General features: G+C 36.6%; 1 protein-coding gene across 5 annotated transcripts in view; it reads left to right on the top strand.

Annotated features, from left to right (window-relative positions):
* The window catches only part of LOC131436797 (rap guanine nucleotide exchange factor 4), a 446,791-nt gene that overhangs the window by 408,276 nt on the left and 20,625 nt on the right, over positions 1-17,890 (top strand). For all 5 annotated transcript variants that reach the window (XM_058605717.1, XM_058605715.1, XM_058605718.1 and 2 more), the window contains 2 exons: positions 12,189-12,322; positions 12,385-12,555. In XM_058605717.1, the coding sequence (XP_058461700.1) occupies positions 12,189-12,322; positions 12,385-12,555 (305 nt within the window). The remainder of the gene's footprint in view (positions 1-12,188; positions 12,323-12,384; positions 12,556-17,890) is intronic.

The raw sequence follows: 17,890 nt of genomic DNA, 5'->3' as shown, positions 1-17,890 counted from the left end.
AAATATACTTCGAAATGCATAAACGAATAAAAATGATGGGCTTTAATGATTCATTTTCAAAACGTATACACAAGTTTTAATGCCACGAAATAGTTTTATACAAAAATGACGAAGAATCACAAAAAATAATTTTCAAAAATCATGGAGATTTTCGCAAAAACTGCATTTATTTGAAGGCGATTAGTTATAATTCTTATTTTTATCCAAACATTCACGATAAAAATAAAAGCGCATGAAGTTTTTACGTTCGGAAAAAACCTCAAACTTGAAAATAAAATCTAATATATTCTGGTTGCATTCAAAGCAGACATGACACACACATAGCCATGAAAAATATTATCAAAACGACAATTTGTTCATAGCGGAATTCATTCCTTCCAAATAAATTAAATGTTGATCGTAAAGCTGGTTTCAAAATTTTCTTGAATTTGGAGTTTTAACGCAGGTTTATGCTAATTCTTCACTTTGCTTTATAAACCTTATGAAGAATGGTCCACTTGACAGGAACATGCTCTTATAGAGGGTTTCAGTAGGCTTTCGTGGAGTTTTAATGCAAGATTTATTATGTAGCATTGAAGACAGCTACAAGTATTTATTAATATTAAAATTGTTACTTGGGTATGGTGCTCTTTCAAGATCGAAAATATTCAAACTTTAACCGTTGGGCAGCACCGCTTACCCATGTCCGATTTAGCTCAAATTTTGCATGAGGACTTTTTTCGAGGTGCTTAAACTTTTCAACAACGACTTTACGAAATTAGAGGTGACTCCCAATTTCGAACAACGAAGTAGAGAAAAATTAGAAAATTGGTTCGTTCAGAACGGGAAACTTTCCTCTCAATGCATGCTAGATCTCCGATGATTGTTTGGCGCGTATCGAGTTATGCAATGTTGCTGCCCGCTGGAGAGCAAAATATGAATACTAGATTATTGATAAAATCTTTTGGCGTCAAACTAGCTGATTCAAATTAACTGAGCCTTCTTGATTCACGTGTTTCTTTATTTCGAACCACATGTTCAAGTATGGGCACGAAATGCACAGCATACAGGTTTCCATTTTTTTCAATATATATAATTTGTGTTCAATGCTGTCAATTGAAATTAAAGAACGACTGTAAGAAAATTAAGTCATTGACGAGAGCACGTTTTTTTATGATTCGTTGTTTTCTTTAAATTTTTAAAAATGTGAATCTCTATCTTTACGATGGATGGAATTATTCCTACCACAATGCGCTGAACCTTCATCCAGAGACAACAAGATTGAAGTGTTCAATAAAGTAATTCTGTTTAAATTCGAAGGATGGCTTTTTGGTTTGTTTTTGGCCTAAATTTTACATAAGCATTACCACTGCCCGAAAAGTAAAATTTTACATCACAAGTATGGGGTCAGTTATAGTCAAACTTCTTGAATTTCATTAGATGAACCCAAACACAACTGTTACAAAAAGTACATTCAATTGATAAATGAAATAAATTTGGAGTAAAATGCGAATATAGTTTGGTAGAGTAAAGGCAACCCTGTTCATCTCAATATGCAAAAACTAATTGTCAGAGTGAGATCCGATATCTCTGTTCGATAGATGGACTTTAAGTTGAAAATATGTGCATTCGCTTCGAGTTTTCACGTCGCTATAATAAAAGTGTATAACAATTTTCGAACTATTCTGTCTGTGGTATTGCTTCTTAGAATCGAAACAAAGATGTTGTATCCGATTTAATCACAATTCGTTGATCCAATGAAAGTCGAGCAATCGGTGAAATAATATGACGACTCTACTATTGAGATGACTATTTGTACAAAAGGTTTAAGATCATAATCGCAGCTACAAGTGTGCGAAACTCATTTCAAATATCGCTTCATTGAATCGTGTACTTTCAGGCAAATACATTTATTGCAAATCCATTCACCTTCATCATCAATAATAGATACTTGATACCTTTGAAGATTATGTGCGTATTTTTCTCAAAATGACCTCCAAATTTTAGACATTGTTTCAAATTTCAAATACGGTTATTCATTTGAGCCCAAACGTCTTCATTTGACCCAGATACGATCCAAATTATATCAACCCGTTCGAGACGTCTTTGGGCCTATTTTTCTCTAAACATCGGTTCTTGCAGAGTTTTTCGAAATTTCAATTTATTATGTGGCTTTAAACAGTTCCGTACAGCATACTCTAACCAACACTTCTTTCGCCTTCACGGACATCATCGAACGGGATTTGAGAATCATCAAGTTGACATTTTTTCCTCTTTGAAACGATTTATCAACATTCTCACAAACTGAAAAGTTTCTGCGATCGAATTAAAAACAATTGTCGGTTCGTTTTATCATTCAAGTTCATTGATCACGAACAATCATGGCCACATTCTTCTGAAACCATCTTTCACATAGGTCGTTTGATTATTTTGATTTTGTGAGTTTAGTGAATTCTCCTAAACAGCTGTAGATGTAGAAATAAGAGGAACATGTACCAAACGCCCAAAAACAAATGTGTAAGGTACAGGAACAGGTGCAGAAAGTACAGGAACGCGTACAGACATGAGAGAAACAAATATTGAAAATACTAGAACAAGTGCAGAGAGGACAGGAACATGTAGAGAAAGCACAGGAACAAACACAGAGTATTGAAACAGATGTAGAAACTGATACATACAATTCAGAATCAAGAGCAGAAAGTACAGGAACAGGTTCAGAAATTAAAACACTAAATACAGAAAGTACAGAAGCAAATGCAGAAAAAAAAGTTCAAAGTTATAAGGTTAGTGGCAAATGTTATCGAGGGAACTCGCACTGATATGTCATTTAAATTTAAACGTCATTTTCCCATTCGTTTGACTTTTATGTTACCGTCAATAAAGCACAAGGGTAATCGTAAGGAGTTTGTGTCATGAGGTTTGAGTTTTTACATGGAAAATTGTTGTGTACCGAAAATGGAGAAACAAAAAATGTTTTTTATCGCAGAACAGTTATTCTCAACCTGTGGCTCCGTCTTTTTGACAATAACCATAAAATTGATTGAAAGTAGGTTTGATTTATTTAAATTATTTTATTATTATTGCGCTACGAAGTGTGTATATATATTATAAAAGAGCGGTAAAAAACAACGTGTTTTGTCGGTTACATCACTTATACCAACATATCTCCGGAACCAAAAGTCACATCCATTTGATCTTTGAACTTGATCAATGGATCAACGGATCAAGTTAAAATCAGTTCAGCCATCTCTGAGAAAATTGAGCGCGTATAAATATCTTCGAAACGTGCACACACACACAGACATTTTCCGATCTCGTCGAGCTGAGTCGAATGGTATATAACACTATGGGTCTCCGAGGCTCCGTTCGAAAATCGGGTTTTTCCAGCAATTCTAATATCAAAGTTATTTTGGAAAACACGATGGAAATTAGTTAGATTATAGATATGGATACCTATTTTGTACTAGCATTGTTGGATGCTTCAAACATAACATAACATAACAAATTTACTTACTATTTAAATTATTGAAATCATCGTGATTGTATATGATGCGCACAGAAATTAATGGTGCGGACTTCTATTAATTTCTACATGATAATAGCATCCGATATTGGTTAACTGTGTTTATTGATAACGACCTTGAAAACGAATTAATACCGATTTTCGGAAACTTTTGCCGTAAGCAAAAAGCAAGCATTCAAAGTTTTACTACATTTTTGATGATGATTAACAAGTACACAATTTCTATTCCATGCAATTGAGATATGTGAGGAATTATTTTGTTTTGTTGTAATTAGAAAATACTAATGGTTGGAAATAACTATTTCTCACAGTTTTTTTTATGGAGAAACAAAACGACGTTGTGCTCTAACACCTCATTGTTCCTACACAAAGTCAGTTTCGATGAAAGTTTGGTTGAACAAATCGCAAACTAGGGGAACGTGCCACTTGAGCCAATTAGTTCTGATTCTGATCAAGTTTGCATTAGTTCACAAAGTTCGGTTCATCCGAAGCAACAGCCTGTAGTACTCGAATCGGATTTTCATGTACATTCTAGTAGTTTTGGTTCGGTTGATGCTTGCTCAAACGATGGTATCGGTAAATTTATACTCGCGCTGGTGGTTCGCTTTTAGGTTCGGAACGAACACGTTTTGCGTGATGATTGACTGGCAATAATTGAGTGTTATATTAATCTTTTTCTCAACTTTTCATTACCCAATTTGAGACTGGTGTGCAAGTATATGTTGGTTTGGTATTGGAATAAGTACACTCACACATAGCGATACCAGTGTCTCCGTAAGTGAAAATCATCGAGCCAACGGATCAAAGTAGGCAATTTGTGCAAATTGTTTAAACGGATTACACAAACAACCAAGCAACCAACAACCACTGTATGCAGTCATTCATATAAAACCTTGGAAAAGTCAGACGAAACCCACCAAAAGTTTGGAACGTGAAAAGTTTTTACCTAGAGCGCAACAGTTTTTCATCGTTCATAAATAAAGAGGTTTCAATATCAGCTGCAATTTCCAGCATAGTCTAGGAAAATAAGCTCTATAAAACAGGAAGTAGAATATTACCAAACATTATTACTCGACTTGGACGAGAAGATTATAGAAAAAAATAACTTAGGAAATAGTTTCCTCCTCAAGTTAAAATTATTGTTAGTTGCTGTGCTAAAAAAAATAACAACTAAGAAGAATGTTCGGTTCCTCGGGGAAAACACTCAACCCATAAATCTTTTCCAGGACTCCGTTTTTTTTCGCACCGCTTCTATCGGTAACGAATAAGTGCAAATGGTTGGATTTATTATTGCATGTTCTTCACTCTCTCTCTCTCACACACACACGAATTGCCACCAAATAGTCGCCCGAAGTTCTAACGAAAATGAGAAAGGAAATAAATTGTAGCCAATACTGACTGCACGGTGCAGCAGCTTGAGTGTTGCTACTTCTCGTTCAACCGGTTTTCGGAGGTTTTCTTCGAGGATCCACTGCCAGAAGAAAGCACAGAGGGCACCGAAAGGTGCCAAGTCGGGAGTTAACTTTTCACTTAGCACACGAAGAAATCCTTTCAGACAAACGAGCAGAAAGCATGTCCGGATTAGGAACCGGAATGAAGATTCGCTTAAACACTGCCCTTATCTTGAATTGTTTTCCAGTGTGCGTTCTTTTTTCCTTTTTTTATAATGGGCAAAAAAATTATAGTTTGGCTTTTACTCACCTTAAGGAAGTTTTCCTTTGGCTGGCGGTGACAGCGAAAAGCCATTGTCTGAGGGGGGTTTTCGCTGATTTTCCTGTTGCCGGAATTGCACTTTTCCGTCGAAAACCGAGCGCTTGCTTCTTGCTGTTTGGTAAGACCGGCACTTATCACGTTCTGAAGATAAAATGTTCATTTTACGAATTAGATTTCGAGTATTCGGTAAGCAAAAGCAACAACAGCAGCTGGGGAAAAACGGAGCATCATCACTTTAAATGCAGCTGAGAGTGCAACCAAAATGTGGTATTATAGTATGTTGCCAAGCATAAATTCAACTACGTGTAATTCGTGTGCTGCATCAAAATTCGAGCTCAAATTAGCATGAGCTGATTAGAAATTCTAAGCATGCTTCGACTGAGCTAACGACGTTGCCATAGGAACAAGTCAAATACGTGAAACGGATAAGCTGGATTAGTGGTGAGTGTGGATTATGGGTAATGAAATTTGTAGAATAATGATAACCGTTGGCACATTATGCATGATCTGATTTCCATTCACGTCAATATGTGACCTTCAGTAAGCGAAATTGAAACCTTGCGAAAGACAAAAAATGCTCTTCGATATTAATATGGTTATGGAACTGCAGTTGAACAAGTCTAATAACGCCGTATACATAATGTTCTTTTTCACGAAAAGGTAGTTACCAAATTCGTGCCGAAAAACTACAAAGCCTACTGCATTAAGCATAACAAAGTCAAAAATTGCCGTATTTGAAAAAAACAATAGCGCAGTAATCAAGAGAATAGTGAAACTTCATTTCAATCGAATATTATTAGATGAAAATGAATGGTTTATGGCCATTGACTGTCAGCATATCCATTTGACTTTTGACTCAAATGAAACTCCCAGAATTTATCGTCAATTGAATAACCATACCTAGTGACTTGAAGTTTTGCTTGCTCAGTTTCAAGTGCCAAATATTCTTCATAGTCTTCACTGTTGGTAGTGAACAAGTGCAAATGAATAGGCATGGACATCAACTCGATAACCAGAACTCTCTCCGGCAAGAAATCTAAATAGAGACTGGTGATTCGCATTTGCGTTTTCGATTATCACCAGCAAATTTGAATCGATTAGCTTCGACTGTTTGAAATGTATTGAAATGTGCTCCAAAGTATTAAAAATTATATTGGAAACAAATCATTTATGTTTATTTTGTAATTGATATTCCAATTATCATGACTGGTTTGCCTTTTATCCATTATCCATTAAAGATATTTTACTTCAAGATTCGATTTGTTTTTAAGAAAATCTATCAAAAAATAATAAATACGAATGTAATAAAAAAAAATACTACCAACAACAACGAAAGCAATAATATAGACGACAATTTAATGGACGAAGGCGCGTTTAGTGAATCAATAGCCCCCTAAGTCTCGCAGGATGATGGAAAGACTGCCGACTCTCCTAACAAAATGAGCAACGAAGAGAAACACTGCACTGATTTTATTGATACTTATATTTAAGATACACCGGCCTCGTTTAGCTCTAAGGATTTTGAGCAGTGTCAAATAAATAAGTGAAAAAATTAGATAAACATCGGTGCAGTCCCGAGCTTTATGAAGAAAAAATCGATTTTTTACCGTGGAAACTTTTTTCCTTCAGTATAATCTCCATCTAAAGTGATACACTTAACCCACCTGTCCTTCAATATTTGGATGCCCTTTGAAAAAAAAATTAAAATTTGTCAAGAAAATTTCTTTACCTGGAAAAACTTTTTCAGATTTGGAAATAGATAATAGTCGCTGAGGGCCAGGTTTGAAGAATACGGTGGATGGATGACCAATCCGTACCGCTAATCATAAATCTTTTTACCATAGCTTGATGAGAAATAGAACTCGTCTGACACGATCAGCTGTTATTCAAACACTAGTGGATAGAGATTATCATGAAATTTGGTATTGGGTCATCCAAAGGCTTTTTCTCAACAAAAATATACACGGTTCGAAACTATTCACGTATTTTCTGTGAGAGGTTCAGGACTTTTCATTCCATGTAATATTGAATATTACTTAATAAAACGCATTGAACTCTCATCCTAAGAGCGTTACTTTGAGAATTGATCGAAGCTATCGCGCATGCATTGACAAACGGCTGAGGTAAAGACGCTCCAAATCTAACCATTTTAGTGTATATTAGTGTATATTTATAGTGTATATACGGTATATAATAATGTATATAACGAAAAATCGTTTCTGTAAAGTAAATGGAAATCAGAAAAAGGATAGCGAAAATGTCAAGAATAACGAACAAAAAAATGTAAAATCAAAATTTTATAATAAAAAATGAAGAATTATAACTGTGAAATGAAAAGTAAGCAATAAAAGGTGATGAATAAAATGTTAAGAGAGGAAAATTGAGTGCGACGATTTTGAAGTAAGAATTGTGACCAGTAAAAATTAACAGGTAAAAACAGATGAAAAGAAGCATGCATACGGTTAAAGAGCGAAAATTGAAAAATTGAATAATAACATTACACAGATTTTTTTTTCCTATGAACGATTACTGGATAGTGAATATAGAAATGTGAAAGAAAAACCGTAAATAATGAAGAGTGAAAAATCGAGAGTGTAAAACCAATACTGATTAGTGACGAGTGTGAAGGGAAGAGTGAGAAATGAAGAATAAAGTGTGGAGAGTAGGGAAAGAACAGTGAAAAGTGAAAAGTGAAAAGTGAAAAGTGAAAAGTGAAAAGTGAAAAGTGAAAAGTGAAAAGTGAAAAGTGAAAAGTGAAAAGTGAAAAGTGAAAAGTGAAAAGTGAAAAGTGAAAAGTGAAAAGTGAAATGTGAAAAGTGAAAAGTGAAAAGTGAAAAGTGAAAAGTGAAAAGTGAAAAGTGAAAAGTGAAAAGTGAAAAGTGAAAAGTGAAAAGTGAAAAGTGAAAAGTGAAAAGTGAAAAGTGAAAAGTGAAAAGTGAAAAGTGAAAAGTGAAAAGTGAAAAGTGAAAAGTGAAAAGTGAAAAGTGAAAAGTGAAAAGTGAAAAGTGAAAAGTGAAAAGTGAAAAGTGAAAAGTGAAAAGTGAAAAGTGAAAAGTGAAAAGTGAAAAGTGAAAAGTGAAAAGTGAAAAGTGAAAAGTGAAAAGTGAAAAGTGAAAAGTGAAAAGTGAAAAGTGAAAAGTGAAAAGTGAAAAGTGAAAAGTGAAAAGTGAAAAGTGAAAAGTGAAAAGTGAAAAGTGAAAAGTGAAAAGTGAAAAGTGAAAAGTGAAAAGTGAAAAGTTAAGCTTATCTAGCAAGACTGAAGACGGAAGACTGAAGACTGAAGACTGAAGACTGAAGACTGAAGACTGAAGACTGAAGACTGAAGACTGAAGACTGAAGACTGAAGACTGAAGACTGAAGACTGAAGACTGAAGACTGAAGACTGAAGACTGAAGACTGAAGACTGAAGACTGAAGACTGAAGACTGAAGACTGAAGACTGAAGACTGAAGACTGAAGACTGAAGACTGAAGACTGAAGACTGAAGACTGAAGACTGAAGACTGAAGACTGAAGACTGAAGACTGAAGACTGAAGACTGAAGACTGAAGACAATATGACAATATGACAATATGACAATATGACAATATGACAATATGACAATATGACAATATGACAATATGACAATATGACAATATGACAATATGACAATATGACAATATGACAATATGACAATATGACAATATGACAGTGACGACTGACGAGTGACGAGTGACGAGTGCCGAGTGACGAGTGGAAGTGAAGTGTGAAAAAAATAGATGAAAGTGTGAAAAAAATCGATGGAAACGCCTGTTTCACCGATAATTTTTTGTTGAGAATCCATAATTTTGGTCCACATTTCTCAATAATTCGAAACCGGAGCACTTACCGCGTTCAAAAATTATTGATTTATAATAAAAAAATATTCAGTTTTTGCCAAAACTGGAAGTGTCAACAAATGTGTTTCAAAATGTTTAAATATTCTTAACGTAAGAAATACATCTGAAAAATATAGGAGTAAATTGTAAATCTTTCCGATAATACTCAAAACATCCCTAGTTGTTTTTAAATTTTTCAATCAAACAGTTATTTCAAAAATCAAATTATATTAAACATCAATAGAACCACCGTAACCCCGTCAATATGCCAGTTAGGAAGTTGAAATTTTGGGAAAATTGTGCCCAATCCAATCTTTTTCAAATGTGCTTTAACAATATGAATTTTTTTTGGGGACAGATTTCATATACTTACCCGGTTATAGCTTTTCTATTTCTATTTCACGGTTAGAGAAAACTCCATCTGCGAAACAAGTCTTAGCTAAATGATTTTTAAACTAAACTTGCTGCATTTTTTCCATGGATAAAGTTCCTGTCCTGATTTAAGGTTTGATCATTTCTAATCTATAGTGGAAGGCATAATTTTGGGTCGACTCAGAATTCCAACATTGTTTCTTATTTTAAATTTTATGATGAAACCTCTAGAGAGTGCAGAGTTGCCAAATCATTGTGTTCAGTCATATTTTTGACTGAACACAATGATTTGGCAACTCGGTACTCTCTTGAAGCTAGATACTGTCATTTAAGCAAATGAGTCAATTCGGTGAATTTTATATTGCAATGATTTTTTTTTAATTTTGTGTAAATACTTAGAACCGCCTTGAGCTAGTTTGAAATTTGATCAGTATCTAACGAGGAAAAAAGATTGGAAAAATTACATGCAAATGTAACGAAAACTGCGAAAAAGCTACCGCTGAGACAAGGCTCGAACTCGTAGCTAACACCGGCAGTTATACTCATTAACAAAACAGCCATGATACTATCACTTCAATTCATGGTGTATTTTCATCAACCGAAAAGTCATCGTTTACTCCAGATTACATGTCATCATACTCATGTGTGAAATCAAAACCATGTACCCGTGTAGACCGAGATAGAGAGAGAGAGACGAAGCAATGAGCTGTATAATTGAATTATTGATCTGATAAATGTTGGGAAACCAATTCGGCAAGCTTATTTGGCAAGTGGCAGCCGGGCGAAATATGAAACTGTCAATATGTATAAACATGTCAAAGTTGAAATGAAACAAGTTCTTCGCTAGAGCTAGTTTTGTAGTTTTCGCGTTCCCGGACACTGTTTGTTGCAATACGAAACAGTTTCCAGACAGCGGAAGGAACTGTTCCTAACTATTCCGAAGTTGAGGGAGAAATTTTCGCAATCCAACTGTGAAAACTAGTGAGGGTAATTATTGAAACGCCGTAAACTTTTCCGTTTCGGTTGTTGCTCTGATATTCTGCTCTGATCGAAGCAAACGGCACAGCAATTATGAATTGATTTCCTTGGCAACGGATGTCTACGCGAAAAGTGCTTAGCATGCCTTGGCGGAAGATTCTAAAATTTCATGCGGGAACAAGTGTTTGAGAGCTGCAATCGATGCCCCAGCACAATCAACGATGGTAAGATTTGTCGTGAAGCGTCGAGTTTCCATGCTTCATAAATTATGAAATAACGTCCAATTTCGCTCGAATGAAATCGTAATTGATTTTATTCACGCTGAATCAGGCTCTCGCCTGATAGATTTCCCATTGATTCGTCCTCCGGAAAAAAATACAGGTATGTGTTTGAACGGTAAACGAGGACCAATTGAGCTGTAGCTAACCGAATTTCCACCGCGCCAGACAGCGGTAGCTCACTTGCTTCCATGTTGGAAGGAGAATATTCATCCTCTCGGTGTCGACTTAATTCGATCATTCATTACACATGCCTTTGATTGACTCCATTCAACTGCTGCCGCTGTGAGACTCCGTGAACCGAGTGTGTCAAAATAAACAACCGTCATGCCCCAGCAAAACCACGTGTTGCTATGATACTGTTTTTTTTTCTCGCTCGCTACAGTGAATACCGCAAGCGAACAGCTCCTTTTTCGCATGTCGGATTAAAATCGTAATTTTCCGCTTGCTGTGTTTTTCTTCACTGCCGGAGAAGGAAAAAAAAACGCTAATTTTTTTTCTCTATTCGGTTTTCCCCACCTCGGCAGCGGCCATCAACACACACGGTTGCTATCAAAAGAATCATGAAAATTTCTGTTTTCACGTGGTTTTTTGATATTCGATGCGACCCCAACGCTTCGTACCGTTCATCAACTACGCTGCCAGTACATAGGGTTCCCTAGAGCCGCCGCCTGGACTTGGGTTTAATATGGATCGTAATTTTTTTTTCTCCCACCCACAAAAGACCGACTCAAGCGAGAAACTCATAAAGATAAAGCGGATATTCATTAATGGATGCTTTTTGTGCTGCAAATGAGCCGAGATGGATGCTCGGCGCTGGATCCGGTGGCAAAGTTTTAGCAACGTGAACATTTCATTTAAAATTGATATTTTTAAATACTTGGTCGTCAGCTTTCCACACTGGCACGCTGGAAATATTTGTGATTTATGCTAAAGCTTGCTAAAGATGCTCGCTCGTTTGCTGTTTTGTCAGTTGTTTTTTGGCAGGTGTTTGTGTCAGTGTAATTTTCATGTTGCTATGGTATCTGATAAAAGGGCACACGAGAATCTAGTAATTGAGGTGTTTTACATTTACGCATACTGCGATCGCATAATTCTAGTTAAGAAATTTGTGATTTTCTTTTAACGTTATAAGAACTAGCTCGATTGAAAGTTTAAGTGAATTCTTTATAAAATTCTATAATTACAAAAAACAGTAAACGTAAAATGATAGAACAACTAGCGCTCGCTCGCCTTAGTCATGGCTTTTTGCGGTTAACGGTTGAAAATGTCCAACTAGATATAAAATGTAAGCTGATTGCGGCAGCAGCTCTGTGCAGCATCAATAGGAGAGAAACAAAACTGAAAACTCATACTTGAGTTCCGCTCGGAACCTAATTCAATCAAGATAATTCGCTGAATCTAATATTCAAAGTTTTATCATCAAACTTGATGAGATTGTTTTTATCATTTTCCCCGTTTTTCTCTCTCTCTCTATGCTTTTGTTGCAGATAACGTCAAATTTAGATGTATTTATAAGGCGCTTCAACGAAATCCAGTACTGGGTAGTGACGGAAACCGTGTCAACGGCGAACCTGACGAAGCGAATGGCGCTGGTAAAGAAGTTCATCAAACTGGCCGCTTTGTAAGTATTCAAATTCAAGTAAATTCCCAATTCTAATCTAACGCAACAATCGACCCCGGCAGCTGCAAGGACTACCAGAACCTGAACGCATTCTTCGCAATCGTGATGGGTCTGTCAAATATGGCTGTGTCTAGACTAACGTTAACGTGGGACAAACTCCCGTCGAAGTTCCGAAAGTTGTTCACCGAGTACGAAGCGCTGATTGATCCCAGCCGAAATCATAGGGCCTATCGGTGAGTACGGTTTGAAGTTCTATAAGCACTCGTAGAGAGTTAACCATAAAGTTACCCTCATTGTCATCATCATCGCTATCAGTGCTGGAAGGAGAAACGCAAATTGACTTTCACTTATCAACAGTAAACCTGTTGCAAAACCACTTGTTTGAGTTTTCGGTTTGGAGGCATGCTCGCATTAGGGTGGATCAAACATTGGGCAGTCCAATACACAAATGTCAGACCGTTGAATTTAAAACTAAGCAACATAAATCGAGTTGTCTTAACAACTTGTAATTTTTATTTAGAATATTCAAGCAGCAGTTTTGTTTTGGGTTCTGCATGTAGTTATTCGAATAAAGTTATGCAAATTTCTTTTTTGAGAATTTTGAATGCCCTGAAAAACACCGTTCAGGTTTTTTTGTGTTGGTGATGAGAATGGCTGACTAAAATGATTCAGCATTTTCCTCGAATAAGGTAAATCAGCAGAATTTCGCAGAAAATCATTTCCCTTCATGCGAGGCGAAAGGGATATGAAGCAAATCCACAGGAGGTCCATTGGCTGATGAGCACAGTGACGAATCCCACGGTATTAATACTAATTTTAATTGGGTTAAGGTGCTCTGTTTGAATAGTAGCTTGGATAATTGACAACCAATTATCAAAAACGTATAGTTTTATCTTATCAAATCGATGCGTAGAAATATTGTCAAACATAAAGGTTTATTTTTTATGATCATGATGAAAACCCTCTAACAAACTAAGGGTTTTCATCATGATCATAATTCGAGGACGGGCGGCTTTTGGTAACGTCCTCTTAGCGGTTTAAATTGAACTGCTAAGGTGCAACAGCAATCCAGTTTAACCTGCTTAAGCACTGGTGAGCCGCAAGCGAAACATGAAGAAAATAATTTAATTTTATTTTAAGAATCTCACATTGTAATTGGGGCTCACCAATTTGCTACCCCAATTGCAAATTTATTGCAATTTCTACACAATCTGGTGACAGAAATATATTAATAGTAAGTTTTACTTATATCATTAGCAATTGTATTGAGCATCTTATCGGTCGTGAGATGTCGGTAAAAATAGGAAATTGTACAACATCACCATTTGCAGTTAGTTCTAGGGTACCTCAGGGAAGCCATTTAGGACCGTTTATATTTTTACTCTATCTCAATGATCTTCACTTCTTACTGAAATGTTTCAAACTATCGTTGGCGGACGACTTTGAACTCCATCATCTGATCAGAGAACAAGAAGATGCATGCTTTTGGCAAGCTCAATTGGATACATTCGCGGACTTAGGAGTTATTTTTGATGACAAACTTGATTTTAAAAATCTTTAGGCTCCATATTACGGATTACCAAAAATTTCGTTGACATACACTGCTTGAAAATTCTTTATTATGCACTAGTCCTATCATCGCTTGAATATGCGGCTGTCGTTTGGTCACCTCATTATCAAACTGATGTTGATCGTATTGAAGCTGTTCAACGCAAATTGATTAGGTTTGCTCTCCGAAATCTACCACGGAGAGACCCATTGAACCTTCCAAGTTATAAAGATCGTTACCGATTTATCGAACTGGATCTGCTGTGCAGGCCCGTACCCAGGATTTCGTTTCGGGAGGGGCCCAAAAATAAAAAATAATGTTACTGAAGTAATTCTCGGTGTGCCTTTTACGGGTGTTTTTAACAGACACTTTAAACTTTTCCACTGAAACTGTTATTGTGTTACATTTATTTACGTTCACTGTCTTGTTATTTCTGCAACACATGTCTTAGACCTCCTAAATAATTATATATCTGTTTTTGATTTCGGGAGGGGCCCGGGCCCCTCGGGCCCCCGCTCTGGGTACGTAACTGCTGCTGTGTATTCGTAGAAACGGCTGTTTCGCCGCTGATTCAATACTATCACATATTGATTGTCCTGATCTCCTACGATTGGTCAATTTCGACATCCATCGTCGCAGTCTTCGTTCTCATCCATTTTTACCAATCCCTCGTGCTGAAACAGTATAATTTCAATGTGTTGTTTGATACGTATAGTTAAAAATTTGGTTGAAATAGTTATTTTTAGTGATAGTGCAGATGTGGCAAGTGAGTGTTTAGTAGTGAGAGTGCTATTCATTGAATAATGTTGATCCGCGAATCTAAAGACGCTCAAACAGCCGGAGCTGAGAATTTACCGCCGCTAAATTCAACGATGTTAACATGTTAACCGATCGAAGCGCCGTCTGCATGTCATTGTCGATGTTGTCGGATTTATATGGAATGTGTGAAAGTTTACAAGTCGATCATGTCATTGAGACTGAAGGTCTAGGGTTTGGTTCTGCAAAGGACCCATTCGCGAGTGTTTTTATTTTATTCTTTCAGTGGTCGTGTTTCATCTCGCGTTGCTGACAGCAGAGCGAGCAGGAGAAAAGGGATTCTGGTGAGATCGTTCCTTGGAGATATTTTATATTTTGCTTACTTATTATATTTCTCCTGAGTATCGAAAATCAGGTTTCGTTGAGATCATATTGTTTACCAAAACATATCCGGATCTCTTTCCCTCCCTACTAACAAATTTCCTATCTGGAAATTTTAGCAAACTGGTGGGAGAATTTCTTAGATTTTGGTAAACTAAATATTATTACTGGAGATTTTAATATTGATTGGCTCAGTGATCAAGGATCGACTCAATTGAAACAGTTAGCAGAATTCTTCAATTTGAAGCAAACTGTGAATGAATTTACAAGAATTTCGAGATACAGTAAAACATTGATAGATCACGTGTATTCCAATTTCGACGGTGTTTATTCAAATGTGGAATCCGATTGCAAGATTTCAGATCATGAAACAATTGCAATTTCCGTAACGAGTAGCTCTAGAAATGAGGAAGATACGGTGAAAATCAAGTGTTGGAAAAACTATTCAAAGCAAACCATATCTCGACTTGTATCAAGAAGCTTGGGTTGTACACAGTTGACTGGAAATTTCGATCACAGGGCATCTATTCTTACTGACATACTGAAAAAGTGTACTAATGAATTAGTAATTGAAAAGTATGTTAGTTTGAACAGTTCGATTAGTTTTTTTTTTCTCATAAATACGTTTATTTCATAAGGCAATTTACATAAGTTTTTCTTCGCCGTATCATCACTTTTACATAGAATTCTTAACCTAATATAATACTACTATAGTCACAGCGATTTGAGTTTAATAAAACATATTCCTCTTAATTTTTAAATATCATATTAGCTATTTCGTTATTTATTATTAAATCTACTTAAGAACATTATTTGAACCAAGCGATTAACTGCTATAAATTATAAGATAAGTTTAAATTTTATACATTTTGTTGTTGATTTCGTAACCTATTTTGAGTTTGTTTGTATCAGCACATCATTTTTATTAAAATTTTGCTATTGGATGAACTAATGGACGCTGTAGGAGTCAGAACTAACCCTCAAAAGATCAAATTATTAAATTGAAACTTCGATAGTCTTTATGAAATGATAAAGAAGTTTCATGTAAGAAAGGTCACGACAAGCAAGAATGTCTCGAACTGGGACATTGGATAGTCTACCTTGGGTACGCAAGGAATTTATTAGTTGAGATCTGACATCACGATATTCCACGCATGTCCAAACGACATGATCAATATCGCGATAGCCTTTGCCACAAGCACAATGATTAGTTTCGGAAAGTCCAATTCGAAGGAGATGTGCATCTAACGTGTAGTGATCGGACATGAGTCTGGACATCACACGAATAAAATCCCTACTCACATCCAGTCCCCTGAACCATGCCTTTGTCGATATTTTCGGAATAATTGAGTGCATCCACCGTCCCAGATCATCTCTATCCCAAGAAGTTTGCCAGCTGGCAAGTGTTCTTTGGCGAGTCGCGCTATAAAATTCGTTGAAAGCAATCGGTCGCTCATAAATTTCACCTTCAATAGCACCACGTTTGGCCAAACTATCGGCTCTTTCATTGCCTGGAATGGAGCAATGAGCCGGGACCCAAACTATTGTGATTTGATAATTATTATTCAATATGTCGTTCAGACACTGTTTTATTTTGCCCAAATATTTTTGGGATTTCCATAGAGCGTAGGTGATCCGGGATTCCACGCACTTCGCGCTGCATGGATGTGTCGAAAAATAAAGTTGAGTCAGGGACATTTAGGAGGCTGACATGGATAGGAATATATCTTGAAGGGTTGATTTCCTGTGACATATGGTTAAAATAGACTGTCATGAATCTTGTTTGAGATTGAAGCTCAACTAGCCTTTCGAAGTTATTAATAATTAGGGGATTCAGTACCTCGCATCTTATTAGCAGTCGCGACGAAAGCTCCTAAAAACGATCCTTCAATGGAAGAACTCCCGCCAGAACTTCAAGACTCATTGTATGTGTGGAATGCATGCAGCCTAAAGCAATTCGCAAACAACGATACTGAATTCGCTCAAGTTTGATAATATGAGAATTTGCAGCGGAACGAAAGCAAACGCATCCATATTCCATCACTGAAAGTATCGTTGTCTGATACAATTTTATTAGATCTTCCGGATGAGCACCCCACCAAGATCCTGTTATTGTTCGAAGAAAATTTACTCTTTGTTGGCATTTCGTTATCAGATACCTAATGTGTCCTCCCCACGTGCATTTGGAATCGAACCACACCCCGAGGTATTTAAAAGTTAAAACCTGCTGGATCATTCTTCCCATCATATGGAGCTGAAGCTGCGCGGGATCATGCTTTCTTGAAAAGACGACTAACTCTGTTTTCTCCGCAGAGAATTCGATACCAAGATGAACAGCCCAATCGGACCAGTTATCTAAGGTATCTTGCAATGGTTTATGCAGATCAATAGCTTTGGGTCCAGTAACTGAAACCACGCCATCATCTGCCAATTGTCTTAGTGTACATGGGGTTACGAGACAGCTGTCAATGTCGTTTACATAGAAATTATACAGGAGCGGACTGAGGCATGAGCCTTGCGGGAGACCCATGTAGCTAATTCTGAATGTTACCAAATCGCCATGTGAAAAATACATGCACTTCTCTGACAAAAGATTGTGCAAATAATTATTTATAACCGCTGGAAGTCCATGTTGGTGGAGCTTGTCTGAAAGAACATCAATGGAAGCTGAATCAAATGCTCCTTTAATGTCTAAAAATACAGAGGCCATTTGTTGTTTTTGAGCGAAGGCAATTTGGATGTCAGACGAAAGCAATGCAAGGCAATCATTCGTCCCTTTATTTCTTCGGAAGCCAAATTGAGTATCTGACAACAAACCTTTCGTCTCGACCCAAGTGTCGAGACGTCGAAGAATAATTTTTTCGAACAATTTTCTGATGCAG

The sequence above is a fragment of the Malaya genurostris genome, chromosome 3 (assembly GCF_030247185.1).
Source record: "Malaya genurostris strain Urasoe2022 chromosome 3, Malgen_1.1, whole genome shotgun sequence".
NCBI lineage: Eukaryota > Metazoa > Arthropoda > Insecta > Diptera > Culicidae > Malaya > Malaya genurostris.
Note: the sequence above shows the minus strand (reverse complement) of the source record. Positions and strands in the feature narration are given on the sequence as shown.